At 37.2% G+C, this 22,917-nt stretch overlaps 1 protein-coding gene across 3 annotated transcripts in view; it reads right to left on the reverse strand.

Annotated features, from left to right (window-relative positions):
• The window catches only part of DENND4C (DENN domain containing 4C), a 142,301-nt gene that overhangs the window by 93,037 nt on the left and 26,347 nt on the right, over nucleotides 1-22,917 (reverse strand). For all 3 annotated transcript variants that reach the window (XM_059411578.1, XM_059411577.1, XM_059411576.1), the window contains exons 2-3: nucleotides 10,847-11,168; nucleotides 604-856 (exon numbers count right to left, since the gene is read on the reverse strand). In XM_059411578.1, coding sequence (XP_059267561.1) covers nucleotides 604-856; nucleotides 10,847-11,151 — 558 coding nt within the window. In that variant the 5' untranslated portion in view covers nucleotides 11,152-11,168. The remainder of the gene's footprint in view (nucleotides 1-603; nucleotides 857-10,846; nucleotides 11,169-22,917) is intronic.

Below are 22,917 nucleotides of genomic sequence, written 5' to 3' on the forward strand. Positions count from 1 at the left end.
ATAAATATAATATATAAATATTATATAATATATTTATATATATATATATTTTTTTAATTTGTCAGATATAAATAAGTATGTAGAAAGTGGGGGGCCTAGCCTGCTTGGTAGAGCATATTACTCTTGATCTTGGGGTTGTGAGTTCAAAACCCCATGTTGCATGTGGAGCCCACCTAGAGATAGAACTATAAAACTTAGGAAAGCAAGAATGTAAAACTGCAACAATTTAAATAAATAAATAGGAAGTTCCTATCCAGTCTCCCTGTGGTTGTCCATGAAGACACCAGTGAAACACAAAAGGTAATAAAACATCTGTACTGATGTAAGACAGGCAATATTAGCACATACCAAAAAAATTTTTTTTGAATCCCTGATTTTAAGTATTTATTTTCTCAATGAAATTATTCTAAAAATCAGATAGCTAAGGATTTTCAAAACTATTATGAATCATAAAAGTTACAGACCTAAAAATAATAAAAACCACAAAAATTATAAGCAGAGTAAATTCTACACCCAATAATAAACAGGAGTACAAAAATTATCCTTTTTTCGGGGTGGGAGCCAGTACATATAAAACTAAAAATGAAACAACTATATTCTTACCATTCCACAATTTAAGTTTTTGTCAACTTTGCAGAAAGTATGAGGAGGGGTTTCTCCTTTACTGGTTACAATAACACAGATATCAGTTACAGCCAAGGAATTCTGGGGTCGAATTAAAGGAGCCCTTCGATAAGTGATAAAGATTCTTTGTGAAGTAGTTGAACTATTGTTGACATTGGCACAGCGACCATAGGGTGTGGCTTGGATCACTTCACATCCAGGAATAAGCCTTTCTTTCCCTTCATATAAAACTCTGCAAGGCAGGGAGGGGAGAAATAAATAAATACAAGTTAAAAGCTGGTTTTCAACAAACAAAAAAATGGTGGGAGGGGTTCTTCTACTGTTTCTCAAATCTTAATTATGAACCAAAAGTAAGATTACTACTTTGGGAATTATAGATCTCTTTACTATTTTTCAAGAGCTGGAATATAATTTTAAGAAAAGTAAATAAGATCCAACAACCTGATTTTTTTTTTTTACTGCTTTTTACAAAAAACATATGAAACCACACAATAAGCATCCTCAGATTGATTCCTAGATCAAGCATTCAGATGTTTTCACAAAATTTTCCTTCATAATTCCTGTCAAAACTTCATCTTTAGGGGCGCCTGGCTGGCTCAGTGGGTTAAGCTGCTGCCTTCGGCTCAGGTCATGATCTCAGGGTCCTGGGAATGAGCCCCGCATCAGGCTCTCTGCTCAGCAGGAAGCCTGCTTCCTCCTCTCTCTCTCTCTGCCTGCCTCTCTGCCTACTTGTGATCTCTCTCTGTTAAATAAATAAATAAAATCTTTAAAAAAAAAAAAAAAAACTTCATCTTTAAAAATCCTCTGACTGAAAATAAATAAATATATATAAAAATTATTTGACTGAAACTATAAAACATGGTTTAAAGATATTAGAGATGAGCTAATAAATAAAAAGGCATCCTATGGTCATGGATAAAAACACCTAATATTTGGTAAGATGTCAAGATTTCCTGAAGAGATCTACAGAGTCAACAAAATGCCCATCTAAATCCTAGCTGCTTTCTTGTGCAGAAATTGGTAACATGAGCCTAAGCTCATACCCAGATGCAAGGGACTCAGATTGCCTAATCTGGAAAAATAAGAACACAGTTGGAGGATTCACACTCCCCCCATTTCAAACTTACTACAAATCTAGTCATCAGCACCATGTGTTACTGCCACAAGGATAAACATTTAGATCAATGAAATGGCATGGGCAGCACAGAATTAAACCCATACATTTATAGTCAATTGATTTTAACAAGACTGCCAAGAAAATTCAATAGTAAAAAAATAGTCTTTTCAACAAATGGTGCTAGGACAACTGCATATCAAATGCAAGAGAAAGAGGCACCTGGGGGGCTCAGTGGGTTAAGCCTCTGCCTTCGTGATCTCAGATTCCTGGGATCGAACCTCACATCAGTCTCCCTGCTCGGCGGCGAGGAGCCTGCTTCCCCCCCCCCCCTGCCTGCCTCTCTACCTACTGTGATCTCTCTCTCTGTCAATTAAATAAATAAAATCTTAAAAAAATAAAAAAATAAATAAAAAAGAATGCAAGAGAAAAAGAAGTTGGATCCCTTCCTTACACTACATACCAGATATGGATCAAACACTTAAATGTAAGAGATAGAACTATAAAACTTAGGAAAAAAACAGGAATAAAAATTTGTGACCTTGGGTTTGACAAAGCCTTATACAGGATACCAAAGCACAAGTGATCAAAAAAAAAAAAAAAATTAAAAACTGGATTCATAAAATAAAAAACTTATGTTCCACAAGTGATGCCATCAAGAAAGTGGAAAGACAACCCATAAAATGCAAGAAAATATTTGCAAATCATATAATTAGAATATCCTTTCCAGAATATATAAAGAACTCTTATCAATAAATATAAAAAGATAAATAGCAATTTAAAAATGGATACAGGGCAGACAAAGAATAGATGGGAACTGTCTGTACTATCCTTAAAAACTCTTCTGTAAAACTAAAATTATTAAAATAAGACCTTTTCTTTTTTTATTTTTAAAGTGGGCAAAAAATCTAAATAGGCATTTCTCCAAAGAAGATATGGCCAAAAGCACGTGAAAAGAGACTCAGCATCCTGGCCATTAGGGGACTGCAAATCAAAACCACAATAAGATACGTACCACTTCATACACTGGGAAGGCTATAATCAAAAGACACAATTACAAGCGCTGGTAAGGTGAGAGTATAGAGAAACTGGAATCTCTATACAATGCTGGTGGGAAGCAACACTGCTTTGGAAAACAGTCCAGTGGTTCCTCAAAGGGTTAAGCATGGAGTTTCTGTATAACTCAGCAATTCTACTTCTAGAAATATACCCAAGAGAAATGAAAACATCCATCTGCACAAAAACTGGTATGCAAATACACATTTAACAGCATTATTCATAACAGCCAAAAAGTGGAAACAATCTAAGTCCACCAACTACTGGAAAGACACATAAAATGTGCCATATGTATATAACAGAATATTGTCCAGCAATAAAAAGCAGTGAGGTACAGGTGTGCCTGCATGGTTCAGTCAGAAGAGCATTTGACTCTTGATCTCAGGATCACGAGTTTGAGTTCCACAATGGGTGCAGAGATTACTTAAATAAACTTACCAAAAAAAAGGGCAATGAGGTACTAATATGAGGTACAAGATCGATGTCTTGTAACCATGTTAACTGAAAGAACCTACACAAAAAAGACCACAAGTAGTATGATTCCATTTATATGAAATGCCCTGAAGAGGCACATCTATGGAGACAAAATTAGATCAGTAGTTGCCTAGGGCTAGAGGGTGGAAAGGGACATCAGAGAACGGCTGCTGATGAATACAGGGTCTCCTTTTAGGGGGATTAAAATGTTCTAAAATTAGCTGTAATAGCTGCACAAATCTGTGAATATACTAAAGACCAATAAATTGTATACCTGAAAGGGTTGAATTGTGTGATATCTGAATTATGTCTCAGTAAAACTGATAAAACTCAACTAAATATTAAAATACAGTATAAAGCCTCTATATTTAAATCAGGATAGTACTGGCAAATGAGTCAATAGAAAGAACAACGAATACAAAAGAAATACCAGAAATGGATAAAGGTGACACCTCAATATACTGTAAGAAATATGGGCTTTTAATAGTAATAAGCAGTGCTTGAATAACTGAACTACAATTTCTGAAAAAAATAAAACTGTGTATCTGAACTTCACACCATATACCAGAAAAAGCTCCAGCAGATCACAGATATAAATGTCAAGAATGGAAATGTCAGTGGGTTAAGCTGCTGCCTTCGGCTCAGGTCATAATCATAGGGTCCTGGGGATCCTTGCTCAGTGAGGAGCCTGCTTCTCCCTCTGCCTGCTCTGCCTGCCCTTCCTGCCACTCCCCCTGCTTGTGCTCTCTCTCTCTGACAAATAAATATATAAAATCTTTAAAAAAAACAAATGTCAAGAATGAAAACATACTAGTACTAAAAGAAAACTTAGCACTGGGAAAAATATAACTATGACTCAAAATCCAGAAGCAATAAAATAAACTTCTGGGGTGCCTGGGTAGCTCAGTGGGTTAAAGCCTCTGCCATCAGCTCAGGTCATGATCTCAGGGTCCTGGGTTTGAGCCCCGCATCAGGCTCTCTGCTCAGCAGGGAGCCTCCTTCCCCCTTCCTCTCTGCCTACGTGCGATCTCTCTCTGCCAAATAAATAAATAAATAATCTTAAAAGAAAAGAAACTTCATCAAGTAAACTCTACATGAAAAAAATGTAAGTGAAAAGACGTATTATAAACCTGAAAAGAAATCCGGAAACTTATTTCACAAAAAGTTCACCTTCCTAATACATAAAAACATACTGTAAAAACAAACAAACAAACCAAGGCCAAAACCTGTTGTTTTTTTTTATTATATTTTAAGATTTCCTTTATTTGTCAGGTAGAGCAAGAGAGAGCACCAGCACAAGCAGAGGAGTGGTAGGCAGGGGAGAAGCAGGGTTCCCGATGTGGGACTCAATCCCAGGACCCTGGCACGACCTGAGCCGAAGGCAGACACTCAACCAACTGAGCCACCAGACATCCCAAAAACCCGTTGTTAAAAAGACATAAACAAAGTCAGTGCCCAAAGACATTAACAATTCACAAAAGAAGAAAATGAAAAATGGTCCTTAAACAAATGAAAAAATAGTTAATCTCATTAAAATTACTCTGACACAAAACAGATGATCAAATTTTTGAATTTTTGTCAGTATCAAACTTTTAAATTTTTGTCAGCTTCTCGACTGGGAGACTGACAAAAATTCAAAAATTTGATCACCTATTTTGTGGTTAGGACTGGAGGGCAAGAAGCACATGTATCATATATTGATGGTTGCATGACACAATGGAGAGAAATGTGGTAAGATTTAAGAGAATTACGCATGCATTTATCTTTTATCCCAGCAATGCCCTTCCTGGACAACCTGAAAATACACTTCTACAAATATGTAATAATACATACACAGTTATTCACCAAAGCATTCCTGTCATAGCATAAGACTGGACAGAACCAAAGTGTCCATCAACAGAGGTTTGGATGAATAAAGTACATACATCCACACAAATAGGTACTACAGAGTTACAAAAAAAATGAGAAAGACCTCCATGTTCAAATACAGAGTGATTCCGAGGATATACTGTTGGGTGACAAAAGCAAAGTGTAAAATAGTGTATACTGTATTTATGGTTTGTTTAAGAGTATAAATAAGTGTATAAAAATACACTTATGTGTTTATTTTTGTAAAAACACAGTGAAAGGATAAATCAAAAAGTGCATTAACAGGGGAGAAGAGGGCAGAAAGTATGGAGAAAAAAGTAAAGGAAACAAAGACTGAAGCAATACTTCTCTAAATATATCTTTTTACATGTTTTGAGCTGTGACAATATATTCCATATTAACAGAAAATATTTCTAAAACAAGTTTAACACAAATAGCAACAGATGAACCTAACTGCATACTGTATAACAAATGGGTAACATAACCACACAGAAACACTGCTTCATACAGTTTTTTAACACAGTAAGTACTCTGTAAATGCTTGATAGGTCTTATTCCAAGGATAAGGAGCTCATATATATATGAACATATGTATGTGTCTGTGTGTCTGTGTGTGTGTGTGTGTGTATGTATGACACCTCAGTAACAATGAACACACATAAATCCAGATTTTGTTTGGCAAAGCAGTCAGCTGGAAAGGGCTCCCACTGGCCAAACCTGGGACCATAGGAGCAAACAGACTAGGGATTATAATAGGTTTTTATCACACAGAATAAATTAAAATCCAGTTTCTTAGTTATTCTCAAAACAATAAAAAAGAGAAAGAGAATAGAAAAAACTTCATTCAAGCTAAGAAAACTGCCAGTTAAAAAATTTATTTTTTAAATGACAGAATTAGAAAAGTCTCATTTTACATCCCCTGCCATACAAGATCTAATTCAGGCAATGATCAAAGGATCCTAAAAAATGAGAGGTGAAAAGGAACTAGGGAACCAGGTATTTAAACAAGGCCCAAAATTCTACAAATTACTTAAATAACAATGAAAATAACAAAAGATATCTGGCAATTCCATCTTAACTAAGTGACTGAACTGAACACATCACTAATTATGGGACAATGGACACTACATCCCTTCCTAATGCTAGCCCTACCTGTAAGTATTCTTGCTAAAAATACTCATAAATTTAATTCAGACTTTAAAACTAACATCCAGGGGCGCCTGGGTGGCTCAGTGGGTTAAGCCGCTGCCTTCGGCTCAGGTCATGATCTCAGGGTCCTGGGATCGAGTCCCACATCGGGCTCTCTGCTCGGCAGGGAGCCTGCTTCCTTCTCTCTCTCTCTCTGCCTGCCTCTCAGTGTACTTGTAATTTCTCTCTGTCAAATAAATAAATAAAATCTTTAAAAAAAATAAAATAAAATAAAATAAATAAATAAAACTAACATCCAGTAAACTGACAATAAGATACTAAGTTAAACTACATAAGGAGGAAACAATCAGATAAATCTAGAGTGGGGGACATTCTATAAGACAACTGGCAAGACTCTGCAAAATGTCAATAAATAATAGAAAAATTATGCAGAGAATCTGCTTCTCCCTCTACCTCTACCCCTACCCCCTTCTGCTCATGCATGGGAGTGCATACTCTCTCTCTCTCGTGCACACGTGCACTCTCACTCTCTCAAATAAATAAAATATATTTTTTTAAATCAATGAATCTGATAAATGGGGAAAATAAGAAAAGTATACAGTAATTTGTGATTCTTTATCTTAATAAACATATCTGACACATAAGATAATATATTTTATTATTTAAGGATTTTATTTATTTATTTGACAAGAGTCAGAGAGGCAGGCAGAGAGAGAGGGGGAAGCAGGCTTCCCACTGAGCAGAGAGCCTCACGTGGGACTCGATCCCAGAACCCTAAGATCATGACCTGAGCCGAAGGCAGGGGCCCAACCCACTGAGCCACCCAGGTGCCCCTATATTGTACTATTTAAATCATACTTCACAGAGTATTTGATATTATGGTGGAATATCAGGTCTTTATACTTTAAACTTAAATAACATTTTTCTAAAAAAAAAAAACAAACCAACCCTGATGAATATCTCATCTCCTCACTCACATGCTTAAATGGGGGGAGAGTGGGGTAGACAGGTCAAAATATTGCAGTCACCAGATATTAACAATGATCTGATCTGGAAAGAAAAATTTACCAGCATGATTAACTAACAGACAACCTACACTCTGGGAAACCTGGATCTGCAAACTGGGGGAACTACAAGACGTATATGAAAGAGTGACCTGCAATCTGAAAGTATCTAAGTATAATTATCTAAGTCATCATTTCAAGTTGTGGCCCTGAACCACAAGCAACAACAGTCTCTGAAAACTACAAATCCTTTCAATCATGACTGCATTGTTATGGGGATGAGGAGGAGGATATGAAAAGATTTCTTTAGAGACAGCTAACAGTCAACATTGGAGCCTGAAACACAAGTTATGTCCCTGGCTTGATTTGCACCAACTGACATTGATATTACCAAAACTTTACACTGTACCCATCCTTCTATGGATATTACCTACCTTCTTAAAAAACTCGTGAAAAAAATGAAAAGAACTATCATAAAACGATTACATGTCCTGAATTAACCAATTGTAACCTCCTTGCCCCTTCTCTAAGGAAAAGCCCCTCCCATTAAAGGCTAATGCAGTCACTGATGCTGCTGACATTACCCCTTCAATCTGTTTCATCATTTTATTCTATCAAATATCTCCTTGTTCTTTTATTTTCACCCTTTCTTTTCCATTGGTTTATTTCCTTCAAATAAAGATGTTCAAGGTTATCCTCTGGAAGAAAGTTAAAAAACAGCCCATGACTCCATACTGCCTTACCCCCCAGGTATCCTCAACAGTTGCTTCTGGGGATTTCGTCAAAATACAGATTCTAATTCAGGAGGTTTGGGGCAGTGCCTGAGACTCTGAAGTTCTAACATTTTCCAGGCCTTACAGATGATACTGGTTCAACGACCACAGTTTTATTAAATAGCAAAGCCCATAACTATCTTCTCTCTCTCTCTTAAAGTCAAGCTTTCAAAAAGCTCTATTAATCCAATTCCAATAATTTCTCAGCCCTTTCTAACTTGGCTCCTGTTCCCAGGGATCCTATAAAGCTATATGACCACCATCCTAACTGTATTAACTTGAAGGAGAATCACAGAGCTCAACAAGGTGGCCAATACTTAAGGAGTCAGACAGATGCTGCATAAATGTCAGGTAAGAGAATGACAAATCATCCTTTGACTTCAGAAATCTGAATGTAATGAGGACCTAGGACCACTTCCCCAGAGCTCAACTGCAAAAGTAGAAAAGATGACAAAGACAACAAGTGGTGGTCAAATGGAACAGAGCTCATTACCTTTCTTAATATCTGAACAACTATTATCGGAAACACCATGGGGCGCCTGGGTGGCTCACTGGGTTAAGCCTCTGCCTTTGGCCCAGGTCATGATCTCAGGGTCCTGGGATTGAGCCCCACATCGGGCTCTCTGCTCAGTGGGGAACCTCCTTCCCTCCCCGTTCTGCCTGCCTCTCTGCCTACTTGTGATCTCTCTCTCCGTCAAATAAATAAATAAAACCTTTAAAAAAAGAGAAGAAAAGACAAACCAGCAACCATTAAAACAACAACAACAACAACAACAACTTCATGAGACAATCAGGAAAATTTGGATATATGATGACATTAAGTAATCAATCATTTCTACAATGTGGTATTGTGATGACATTAAGAGATCTGACGTAAGAAAATCAATGTAGTACATCACATTAATAGAAAGAAGGAAATGCCTGCATGATCTCAATTAACAAAGAAAGCATCTGAAAAATATCCAACACAATTTCATGACAAATCTCTCACAAAATCAGAAACAGAAGGGACCTTTCTTTTTTTTTTTTTTTTTTAAGATTTTATTTATTAATTTGACAGAGAGAAATCACAAGTAGATGGAGAGGCAGCCAGAGAGAGAGAGAGAGAGGGAAGCAGGCTCTCCGCCGAGCAGAGAGCCCGATGCAGGACTTGATCCCAGGACTCTGAGATCATGACCTGAGCCGAAGGCAGCGGCTTAACCCACTGAGCCACCCAGGCGCCCTAGAAGGGACCTTTCTTAATATGATAATTGGCATTTCTGAAAAACCCACAGCTAATATCATATTCAAGGGTGAAAGACCGAAAGCTTTCCACCTAAGATCAGGAATGAGCCAAGAATGTCTGTTTTTGCTACCACTATTCTACACTGTACGTTAAGTTCTAGATGGAGCAATAAGACAAGGGAGCAAATACAACAAACTGCAAAGGAAGAAGTAAAACTAGCTATATATGCAGACAACATGATCCTATATATTTTTTAAAAATCCCTGAATATACAAAAGAAAGCTATTAGAGCTAACAAATTCAGCAAACTTGCAGGGTATAAGATTAACACATGAAATTAAAATTCAGCTGTGTTTGTATACAACAGCAATGAACAATCTAAAAAGAAATCAAGAAAACAATCCCATGTTTAATAGAATCCAAAAGAATAAGATACGTAGGAATAAAACGAATTAAAAGGTGAAAGACTTGTACACTAAAAACTACAAAACACTGGGCGCCTGGGTGGCTCAGTGGGTTAAGCCGCTCCCTTCGGCTCAGGTCATGATCTCAGGGTCCTGGGATCGAGTCCCGCATCAGGCTCTCTGCTCAGCAGGGAGTCTGCTTCCCTCTCTCTCTCTCTGCCTGCCTCTCTGCCTACTTGTGATCTCTGTCTGTCAAATAAATAAATAAAATCTTTAAAAAAAAAAAACTACAAAACACTGCTGAAAGATACTAAAGGTCTAAATACAAGGAAAGATAACTCACATCCATAAGTTAGAAGATGTAATTGGTATAAAAACAGCAGTACTCCATAATTTGATCTATAGATTAAATGCAATTCCCATCAAAATTCTAACTTCATGTTTTACATAAATGGACAAGCTGATCTCAAATACTTCCTAAGATGCTCTCAAATACCTATATGTTTTTACTATAATAATCAGAACAGCTTACTACATGACATGTATACCTATTAAAGTAGTAATCACAGGTATTCTAAAAGCATCTCATTTGCAAAAGAGGGTTAATGTAGACATTTTTGGGAAAAAGGCTTTTACAAAGAATGTACTTTTCTGGCTGTGGACTAGATACTAAATGCCTTATAACAACTACAGTCATTCTAAATTGTAAATACCTCCTCCCTCTGGGACTAAAATCCACACAGCACAGTTTTTTGTTTGTTTTTTAAACAGGAATGTTCCTTTGTTAAAGGAGTTCAGGGCTTTATAAAACCTCAACACATAATCTAAGTAGCTCCTTAAAAATATAGTCTTTTATTATAGCTACTTGCTCTTTTATTTTTAATTACTAAGCTTATCTAAAAAGTACAAGAGAAATGGAATCATATTTCAGGCTCCAATGCCTTCATTTCAATCTTCTGAAAGGAAATGATCTAATGATTCAAGTACAATGCAGAGAAATTCAGTAAGGGTGGATAGAGATATGTAATATCTTACTACACTCGATCCTGAAGTAACAAGTAACAGAACTACCAAGGATTTAAAATTTCTATTTGCATGCACTTTGAATAAATGTTATTTCCTTCACGACAGCAAAAGAAAGTAAGTCACCATACCCAATGTCGGTAAGGGGTGGTTTATCTCTTGCTCTCTTGTAACAGAGGAAAAGTTCTGGGCTTTTCAGACTTCCATAGTTCAAATTTGCTTGGAGAGCTGATGGAGTGGCTTCAACACAGGTGTAACCTTCAGGTACTGTTTCGCCAGCAGATTTGTTAATAACTGCAATGTCTGTAATGGGAGCTTTGGGCCCAGCTGACTTAGTATCTAAACGATTTAGTTCTTGATCTAAAAGAGTAGATGTGTCAGTGAGACCTGCCACAACAAAGTAGTCAGTCACTCTTGGCCCTTTATCTTCTATCATGGTTGCTACTGTATTTCCTAGAAGAGGAAAAAAAGAAAAAAGACATCCATTAAATAAGACACTACATCTTGACTTCCTAAAGTCAAATACTCCTGAGTTAGCAGTGATCACCCAGCTGGACTTATAATCCAACTGCTGTCCTTCCAGAGAAGCAGCCTGTTTCAGTATTATCTTGTCAGTTTTTACCTGCTCCAAGTACAAGTTTACAGAATCAACTCATTTGTAAGGCAACTATGATCCTCTCATGTGCCAAGGCCCTGTGAAGAATAATGAAACTGTCAGAATAATCAAATGGGCTATGGTGCTTCAGCATATGTACTTAATGAACAAACTTCAGACCACTTAAAAAAAATCATTCTCTTCTGGTACCAAATTCCTAAGGCTAAGCTTCACATTTATTTTTTTTTAAAGATTTTATTTATTTATTTGACAGACAGAGATCACAAGTAGACAGAGAGGCAGGCAGAGAGAGAGAGAGAGGGAAGCAGGCTCCCTGCTGAGCAGAGAGCCCAATGTGGGACTCGATCCCAGGACCCTGAGATCATGACCTGAGCCGAAGGCAGCGGCTTAGCCCACTGAGCCACCCAGGCGCCCTAAGCTTCACATTTAAACAAATGAATTGAGTTCATCACAAATTAAGTCAAGGTCTAAGACAAAAAAATAATAATAATAAAGGTAATAGTAATAAACATGATCAAACTGGTCTCTTAATCCAGTTAGGAGTCTGTTCCTTATGGAAAAGGAACTTTATGAGAACACCATGTAAACTAAGTAAGTTCAGAAGTCATTATGTATTTCCTATGTAAATACCAGATAAGGTATAAAATACTATAACCAAAGAAGACAAAATTATACATAAAACACATATTAAGAGACTTAGGTAATACATGGTAGAAACCCAGAGATTATCAACACTGAGTAAAGATTTCTATTATCTCTAAACTTGGCACCTCGAAAAATAAAATTAGGCTTCTAAGGTTTTAAATATTTTCACGGATTTCATGTGCTTTTTAAAATCAACTTTATTTGGGGCCTGGGTGGCTCAGCGGGTTAAGCCTCTGCCTTCAACTCAGGTCACAGGTCTTGAGCTCAGAGTCCTGGGATCGAGCCCCTCATGGGGTTCTGTGCTCAGTGGCGAACATGCTCCGCCCACCCCGCCTTCTTGTGATCTCTGTCAAATAAATCAACAAAATCTTCCAAAAAACTAAAATTAAAATTTTAAGTACAATTTACATACAATAACATGTACATATTTAGAGTGTAAATTTTCATAAATATATATACCTGTGAAATCATTACCACAATCAAGACAGTAAACATATCCATTCAAACCCCGAATTTTCATATACCCCCTCGTATCTCTTCCTCCCCAGGCAATGAGTAATCTGCTTTGTCACTATAGTTTTTAGAACTGATATATATGGAATCATACAGAATGCATTCTTTTTTTTTTTAAGATTTTACTTATTTATTTGACAGAGATCACAAGTAGGCAGAGAGGCAGGCAGAGAGAGAGAGGAAGGGAAGCAGGCTCCCTGCTGAGCAGAGAGCCCGACTTAGGGCTCGATCCCAGGACCCTGGGATCACAACCCGAGCCGAAGGCAGAAACTTTAACCCACTGAGCCACCCTGGCACCACCTATAGCATGCATTCTTTTTTGTCTACCTTTCTTTGTAACTATTTTGAGATTCATTCATGCTGTTGTTTATAACAATAGTTCTTTCCTATTTATATTTTTTAAATTTTTTTTTAAGTAATTTCTATACCCAGCTCACAACCTGGAAATGGAAGATTCATCTGCCCTACCGACTGAACCAGCCAGGAGCTCCTCACTCCTTTTTACTGCAAGCATTATTCCACCGCTGAGTACACCACAGTATGTTTACCTACTGACCTTACGAAGACATCTGGGTTATTTTCAGTTTGGAGTTACTACAAATAAAGCAGTCATAAACACCCATGTATCAGCCTTATGGACATATGCTTTCATTCACCTTAGGTCATTCTTAAGATGAATGCTAGGTAAACATAGTTCTAAAAAACTGCCAAACACCTTCCTAGGTGAGTATACCATTTCATATTCCTACCATCCGTATGGGAGACTTCCAGTTGTCCCACATCCTCCCTAAAGCTCCATACGGTCAGTCTTTTAAATGTAGGTAACTCTAATATGCCTAAAGTGATACTTACTATCATTTTAATTTGCTTTTTTTTTTTTAAGTAGGTTCCACAACTAATATGAAGCCCAACTCGGGGCTTGAATTCACAACCCTGAGATCAAGAGTCAGATGCTTATCTGACTGAGCTACCAGGTACCCAGTGAACTGCATGTTTCTAATGACTAGTGATGTTAACCCCATTTTCATGTGCTTATTTTCCATCCATGTATTTCCTTCAGTGAAGCTTCTGTTCAAATCATTGCCTATTTTCTACTTGGTCTGTTTATTTACTCATTCTTTAGTTGTTTTTTGTTTATTTGTTTTTTAAGATTTTATTTATTTATTTTAGAGAGAGAGAAAATGAGAAAGCTTGTGTGCTAGCAGGAGAAGGGGTAGAGCGGAAAAGGCAAAGGGGAGGGAGAGGGACAAGGAGACTCCCCGCTGAGAGCGGAGCCCCACAAGGGGCTCAATCTCACAACCCTGAGACCCTGAGATCACCATCTAAGTTGAACCCAGAGTCAGACGGTCAACCAACTGAGCCACATCCAGGTACCCCCATTCTTGAGTTTTTAAAGTTCTTTAATATTTTTTTAAGATTTATTTATTTACTTATTTATTTGACACAGAAAGAAAAAGAGAGAACACTAGCGGGGGGGGGGGGGGGGGCAGCAGAGGGAGAGAGAAAAGCAGGCTCTCTGCTGAGCAGGGAAGCAGGGAGCCTGGTGCAGGACTCCATCCCATCTCATGGAATCTCATGATCATAACCTGAGCCGAAGACAGGCGCTTAACCGACTGAGCTACCCAGGAGCCCCTGAAGTTCCTTATATATTCTATAGAAAAATCATTTATCAGGCATATACTTAATACGTATTTCCTCCCAATCTTTGACTCATCTTTTTACTCTAACAGTAGTACCTTTTGAAAGGCAGAAGTTTTTATTTTTGAAGTTCAGTTTACCAACCTGTTCTTTTATGGGGCATGCTTGTGGTATCATATTTAAGAAATCACCATCTAATCTAAGGTCACAAAGGTTTTCTCCAATGTTTTCCTCTAAAAGTTTTATAATTTCAAGTTTAGCACCTAGGTCTATGATCCATTTTGAGTTAGTTTTTGTATATAGTGAGGTCTGAATAAAGATCCACTTTTTATATACAGATACCCAATTTTTCCAGTACCACTGGTTGAAAAAGGGAACTTTTCCCCACTGTTCTGCCTTTGTACCTTTAGTCAAAAACCAACTGACCAACATGTTTATATTCATCTCTGTATTCTTTATTTCCACTGACCTGACCTATTTGTCTATTAATGTCAGTACCAAATGATTTTGATTACTGTAGCTTTATAATAAATCTTGATATCAGGAAGTGTTAGTCTTCAACTCTGTTCTTGTTCAAAACTGTTTTGATTATTCTGTTTTAGGTCCTTTACATTTCAATAAGCATTTCAGAATCAGCCTGTTCATTTCTACCAACACCCCCCCCCCAAAAAAAAGCCTACTAAGATTTAACTAGCATTGTGTTGAAACCATAGGTCAACTTAAGCAAGACTATCAATGATGAGTCTTCAAATCCACGAACAAGATTCATCTCTACATTTATTGAGACTTGTAAAACTTTCTCTCATTGTTTTATAGTTTATAGCTTATGTCCTTCACATCTTATCAGATTTTGCTTAAATACATAATAATTAATGCTATTATAAATGATGCTGTTTCCTTTTTAGCTCAATTTCCAATTATTCTTTGCTACTACACAGAGATACACTTAATTTTATATCTTGACCTTATATATTGCAATCTTCATACAGTTACAAGTTGCAGAATTTTGTAGGTACCATCAAATTTTCTACGTAGATAATAAAGTATCTATGAATAAAGACAATTTTACTTCTTTCTTTCCAATACAGAAGCTTTTATTTCTTTTTCTTATCTTACTGTACTAGGCAGAACATTCAGTGCAGTGTTCAGAAGAAATGCTGACCAAAGATATACAAATGACCATAAGCGCATGAAAAGGTGCTCAGCACCTTTTCACAGCAGCGTTATTCACAGTAACCAAACAGTAAAAACAACCCAAATATCCATCCAAAATATAAATAAATAAATTGAATGTGATATATTTATATAATAGTATTATTCAGCCGTAAAAAAAAAAATTGAATTTTGATAAATGCTGTAACATGGATGAAATCTGAAAACTTTATGCTAAGTGAAATAACCCAGAAAGACACTGAACAAATATTATATGGTTCCTATATGAGGTACACTGAATAAATACAGAAAATATAAAGTAGAGGTTACCAGGGGCTGGGAAGGGACAGAATGGAGAGTTACTGTTTAGTGGATACAGAGTTTATGTTGGGGATGATGGAAAAGTTTTGAGCATAGTGGTGCCAATGGTTATACAACCCTGGCAATGTACTTAACACCACTGAAGTGTATATTTACAAATGATAAATGTTATACATATTTGCCACAATATATCAAAAAATATATCAATAAGCATCTCTCCATATTCACCTTCTGGGCTTCAGGTAAGTTACAGAGTAAACTCCCAGAACAAGCTTTCTAGATCAGAGTATATAAACCCATGCATAACTATTATTACATGCTTCTCGTCTTTTGAAAAGAATATATACCAATTTACCACCGCAACAGTAGTGTATCTACGATCCAATGGGTGTTACAACTGTATTTATGTTTATTGTGTTAGAGTAAAATTGGTATAGAGAGGTTTTAATACACATTTCTTTGATTTAAAAGGAAAAAAAAGGAGAGGCACCTGGCTGGCTCAGTGAGTAGAGCCTGTGACTCTTGATCTCTGATTTTTGAGTTCAAGTCCCATGCTGGGTGTAGACATTACTTAAATCAATACATTCTTTTTTTTAAAAAAAGGAGAGAAATGTTGAGAGTAAACATCTTCATTTTGTCCCCAATCTTAACAAGGAAATCATTCAGTCTTTTATCAGTAAATACCTGTTACATAGGTTTGTTGTAAATGCTCTTTATCAAGTTAAGAAAATTCCTTTCTAATCCTGAGACTTCTATCAGGAGCCTACGTTAGACTTTATCACAAACTTTTTTGCATTTACTGACATGAAACTTTTCTCTTTGTTAAACACAGTGAATGACAATGATTAATTTTCAAGTTATTAATCAACACTGCATTCCTGAAATAAACCCACTTGGTCATGATCTATAATCCCCTTTATATATTCTTAAATTCTGTTTGCTAAAATTTTGCTTGAAATTTTATATATGTTAATGAGGGATACTGGTCTGTAGTTTTCTTTTCTTGTAATTATGTCTTTATCCAGTTTTGGTACCAAGGTATTAATAGTCTCACAGAATGAGTTGGGAAGAATTCCCTCCTTTTCAAGTTTCTGGGATAGTTTGTATAGAACTGGTATTACTTCTTCTTAAATGTTTGATAGTTTGTTCACCTGTGACCTCATCTGGGTCTGGAGTATTTTTTTGGAGGCAGGTTTTTATAACTATAAATTCAATTCCTTTAACATATAGGCTATGCAGGTTACCTACTTCCACTTGAATAAACTTTCATCATTTGTGTCTTAGTCCATTCAAGCTACTATACCAGAATGCCATAGACTGAGTGGCTTATAAACAACAGAAATTTATTTCTCACAGTTCTTGAGACTGAGAAGTCCAAGATCAGGGCACTGGCAGCTTTATTGTCTAGTTCCTAGTTTCTAAAAGGCTGTCTTTCCACTGTAACTCACATGATGGAAAGGAGCGGAGGGATCTCTCTGGGATCTCTTTTAATAATTTCTCTCATAAGGGTTTTACCCTCAGGACCAAAATACCTTCCAAAGCCCCACCTCCAAATACCATCACCCTGGGAATTCGGTTTCATCACAGAAGGGGGGGAGGAGAAGGTTAGTATATAGCAGTGTCTTTCAAGAAATTTGTCCATTTCACCTAAACTGTCATATTTACTAACAAGTTATTCATAATATTTCCTTATTATACTTTTAATATCTGTATAATATGTAGTGATGTCACCTCTTTCATCCCCAATTTAGTAATTTGGATCTTCTTTTTCCTTAACCAGTGTGATCAGAAATTTCTCAGCTTTTTAAAGATTTTATTTATTTATTTGAGAGACAGAGAAGAGAAAGAGAGAAGCTGGGGTTTGGGGTGAAGAGCAGGAGAGGGAGAAGCAGACTCCCCACTGAGCAAAGAGCCTGATGTAGGGCTCAGGGCTTGATCCCAGGAACCCCTCCGCCCCAAAGACAGATGCTTAATCCACTGAGCCACACAGGTGTCCTGAAATTTATCAATTTTATTGATCTTCTCTAAGAATCTTTTGGCTTCACTAATTTTTCTCTATTGCTTTTGTTTTGTGTTTCACTGATTTCTGTTTTGATCTTTATTATTTCCTTCCCTCTGTTTACGCAAAATTTAATTCACTCTTATTTTCTATTTTATTAAGGTGGAAGCTGGGGTCACTGATTCGAGACCTCTCTTCTTCTCCATTGTAGGTATTTAGTGTTATAAATCTCCCAGGTAATTTTTTTTTAAAGATTTTATTTATTTATTTATTTAACAGAGAGAGAGAGAGAGAGATCACAAGTAGGCAGAGAGGCAGGCTGAGAGAGAGGAAGGGAAGCAGGCTCCCCGCCGAGCAGATAGCCTGATGCGGGGCTCGATCCCTGGACCCTGGGATCATGACCTGAGCCGAAGGCAGAGGCTTTAACCCACTGAGCCACCCAGGCGCCCCTCCCAGGTAATGTTTTAATGGCATCCAAAAATGTGTGTATGTTTTCTTTTTATTCAGCTCAAAACACTTTTTAATTTCCCTTTCTTAAAGTACTTTCTTTGACCACTGGACTATTTAAAAGTGTGTTTTTCAGTTTTCAAATTTTGTACTTTGGAGTTTTCCAAGAATCTTTGGTTATTAATTTCTAATTTAATTACACTGTGGTCAGAGAATACACTATGTATGACTTGAATTCTTTCACATTTATTGAGACTAGTTTTATGGCTAAGAATATGGCCTGTCTTGATAAATATACCATGTGTACTTCACCAATTCAGCATGTGTATTCTGGTTTTGGACAGATGGCTCTACAAATGCCTATCAGGTAGGTTAACAGTGTTGTTCAAGTCTACTATATCCTTGCTGATCTTCTGTCCCCTTGTTCCATTATTAAGAGAACAACATTAAAATCTCTGACTATAATTACAGATCTATTTCTCCTTTCAATTCTTACGAGTTTTTTGCTTCATGTATTTTGAAGCTCCATTATCAACATAATAAACATTTAGAACTGTTACATCCTTTTCATTAACTGACCCCTTTATCATTATGAAATGGCCTTCTCTATCTCTAATAAAAATTACTCTATATTAACCAAAGTTTTTGAAAAACAATTAAAATATTTATAAAAATTAAGTCTAGGGACTCCTGGGTGGCTCAGTTGGTTGAGCAGCTGCCTTCGGCTCAGGTCATGATCCCAGCGTTCTGGGATTGAGTCCCGCATCGGGCTCCTTGCTCAGGAGGGAGCCTGCTTCTCCCTCTGCCTCTGCCTGCCATTCTGTCTGCCTGTGCTTGCTCTCTCCCTCTCTCTCTCTCTCTGATAAATAAAATCTTAAAAAAAAAAAAAAAAAATTGGGCACCTGGGTGGCTCAGTTGGTTAAGCAACTGCCTTCGGCTCAGGTCATGATCCTGGAGTCCCGGGATCGAGTCCCGCATCGGGCTCCCAGCTCCATGGGGGGTCTGTTTCTCTCTCTGACCTTCTCCTCACTCATACTCTCTCTCACTGTCTCTCTCTCAAATAAATAAAAAAATTAAGTCTAATAATTAAATTTCATTTTCCAACTATTGCTAAGATAATCTTTCCTACTATTTAGAATGGCATACACATTAATGAATAAATGCTGTTAATATCAACAAAATGTCAGTAACTTCAATCTATAAAGCTAAATGTAGTTTACACAATTTTCTCACTGTAACAAAAATATTTAAGGCTTCAAAAAGTGTGTTCCTTCGTGTTCCAAACCATGCAGAATAAATGGTGAATGTCATGTAAACTGCAAAGAGAATGCAGTTTTATCAAACTTATTTGCTACATTTAAGCAATTTAAAATACAGCCTTGGTGAATCCTTTTAGAAAGCATTATCAACATGAGTTACACCAGCTGGGTCATGAAATTACAAAACAGAAAAAGTCATTTCAGACAAAATCAGTTCCTTTTTCCAAATACAAAGCAGTGTAATTCTCTACTGTTGCACCTGCCACTGAAAGTTTTGTAAAGAAGGAGGGTTGTAAAGAAAGGCTGCAAACACAAATGCCTAAAGGGGTCAAGCAGGATATAAGAGTCGTGGGAACCAGAGAACACAGGCAGTCACTACTAGTGAGATCCATCCATTATTGCCAAATGGACTTGGCAAAACCAGAATTTCTTTCTGGCTTCTTAAAAGAAGCCAGAAATCAGGATTTTTTGATGTAAAATTTCCAAATTTTAAAATATTGGCAACTAATTCAGAATTCTTGGAAACACTACTAAGTTCAAACAAAACCCATTAAGCAGGGTATATTCACTATAAAGTTTAAATTAAAAGTCTAGAAAAGAACAATTTCTAAATTCCATTATAAAAATCTGGGGGGGGGGGGCCTGGGTGGCTCAGTGGATTAAAGCCTCTGTTTTAGGCTCAGGTCATAATCCCAGAGTCCTGGGATCGAGCCCTGCATTAGGCTCTCTGTTCCGCGGGGAGCCCGCTTCCCTTCCTCTCTCTCTGCCTGCCTCTGTGCCTACTTGTGATCTCTGTCTGTCAAATAAATAAATAAAATCTTTATTAAAAAAAAATTGTTTTTGAGGGGCGCCTGGTGGCTCAGACAGTTAAGCATATGCCTTCAGCTCAGGTCATGATCTCCAGGTCCTGGGATGGAGCCCTGGAGCTCAACCTGGGGCTCCCATCTGAGTGCAGAGTCTGCTTCACTCTCTCCCTCTACCTTTACTACTACTTGTGCACGCTCTCTCTCTTTCTCTCTCTCTAATGAATAAAAGAAATCTTTTAAAAAACTTTTTTTTATGTTGTTAAATACCTAACTTCACCATTAATAATATATGAGCCAATAAACCTAATTATATACCAAATTGACCATATAATCACATAAAAAGAAATGAAAAAAGAGCTAATGCAAGTAATTTAAACAATTTAACATTAAGAACTGAAAAAAAAAATCCTGCCTTTAGACATAGTGATATGGTTTATAGTAGTATGGTTCAAACATTATTCTGTACGTACTCTATACCTGAACAATTGTTTGAAGACAGAGATCTTACTGTAAGAAAAGAGAGAGATAATATAGGATGGCAGAGGGCAAGTAAGAATATGTGTATTGGGATGCCGGGGTGGCTCAGTTGGTTAAGCATCAGCCTTTGGCTTGGGTCATGATCCGGGGTCCTGGGACGAGTCCCATATCAGGCCCCCTACTCAGCAGGGAACCTGCTTGCCCCCTCTCCCTTTTCCCTCCCCTGCATGTGCCCTCTCCCTCTCTCTCAAATAAATAAAAAATATATTTAAACAAATATGTGTACTGAAACTGAACTAGAGCCATCAGTATGAACTCATAATTTTAAAATACATACGCACTAAAGGTAATGTGGTACCCTGAATTGGAATATAGAACAGAAAAATCACATTAACATAAAAACTAGTGAGATTAAAATAAAATCTGGATTTTAGTTAAAAGCAGTATAACAATGTTGTCTTAGTTTTGACAAATTCACTATGATAATACAAGATGTTAACCATAGAGGAATATAGGAATTCTCTGTACTACTTTTTCAACTTTTCAGTAAACCTAAAATAATTCAAAAATAAAATTTTTTAGGAGCACCTGGATGGCTCAGTCAGTTGAACATCTGCCTTTGGCTCAGGTCATGATCTCAGGGTCCCAGGATCGAGCCCCACATAGGGCTCCCTGCTCAGGAGTGAGTCTGCCTCTCCCTTTCCCTCGGTGATTTCTCTTGCTTCCACTCTCTCAACAAATAAATAAACAAACAAATTTTTAAAAAATTTTTTTTAATTTTTAAATATGTGTGTCAACATTTTTTATACTAGACAAAAAATACACTAGACAAAAAACAGCCCAAATGTCCACCAACATATGAGACAACAAATAAAATGTAGTACATCCATACAATGAACTATCTTCAGCAATAAACAGAAATTAAGTACTGATACATGCTAAATATGGATAAACCCTGAAAACATTACACTAAGTGGAGGAAGTCAGTCACAAAACACCACATATAGGGGAGCCTGGGTGTCTCAGTGGGTTAAAGCCTCTGCCTTTGGCTCAGATCATGATCCCAGGGTCCTGGGATGGGCCCTGCATTAGGCTCTCTGCTCAGCAGGGAGCCTGCTTCCCTCCCCACCCAACTCACCTCTCTCTGCCTGCCTCTCTGCCTACTTGTGATCTCTGTCAAATAAATAAATAAAATCCTTAAAAAAATATATCACATATAGTATGGTTCCATTTATATAAAATGTCCAAAATAGGCCATTTATAAAAAGAGAAAGCTGCCTAGATTGGGGGGATGGAGAAGTGGGGAATGACTCTAATGTGGATGGGGTTTCTCTTCAGTGTGATAAACTTGATTGTGGTAATGGTTAAACAATCTCTGACTACACTAAAAACCAATGAATTGTATATTTTAAATAGGTGAATTGTGTGATGTGTGATTTATCAATAAAGCTGTTGAAATTGAGTGTACGTCTCCTCCTGTCTACCAAAAAGGAAACCCAAAACTAGTGTCACCCCAGCAGCAACAAATATACTCAGCACCTAAATCTTTGTTTCTTAAAACCATTCCTCACCAAACGATACTAGACCTCTTTGGAGTAATTACCAATTCCAAGGTTGGGAAAGAAAAGCACAAGATAGGGGAGCCTGAGTGGCTCTGTCAGTTAAGTGTCAAACTCTTGATCTCCGCCCAGGTCTTGATACCATGGTACTGAGTTCAAGCTGAGCTCTGTGCTAGGTGTGGAGCCTACTTAAAAAAAAAAAAAAAGAAAAGAAAAAGGCAAAAGATATACCGAGAACATCTTACTTAAGAAAACAAAAAACACGGGCGCCTGGGTGGCTCAGTGGGTTAAAGCCTCTGCCTTCGGCTCAGGTCATGATCCCAGGGTCCTGGGATCGAGCCCCGCATCGGGCTCTCTGCTTGGCAGGAAGCCTGCTTCCTCCTCTCTCTCTCTCTGCCTGCCTCTCTGCCTACTTGTGATCTCTACCTTCTAAATAAATAAATAAAATCTTTAAAAAAAGAAAAAAGAAAACAAAAAACATTACTCAAAGATTAGTGGGGTCCTATCAAAAGGACACAGATCTAGCTTGAATATTGAATATTGGCTGTATCATTTGCAGTTATCTTCTCCGGTTCAGTAGATTGCTTTTGTCATTTTGTTGATGGTTTCCTTTGCTGTGCAAAAGCTTTTCAATTTGGTGTAGTCCCAGTGGTTTATTTTTGCTTTTGTTTCCGGTGACTAGAATTCTCCCCTTTAGTTTCAGGTTGTCTAATCCCTCATGTTCAGATATAGGCAATGAATTTTTTTTTTTTTTTTTGGAGTGTTAGAGG

The sequence above is a fragment of the Mustela nigripes genome, chromosome 9 (genome assembly GCF_022355385.1).
Source record: "Mustela nigripes isolate SB6536 chromosome 9, MUSNIG.SB6536, whole genome shotgun sequence".
In the NCBI taxonomy this organism is placed as follows: Eukaryota; Metazoa; Chordata; class Mammalia; order Carnivora; family Mustelidae; genus Mustela; species Mustela nigripes.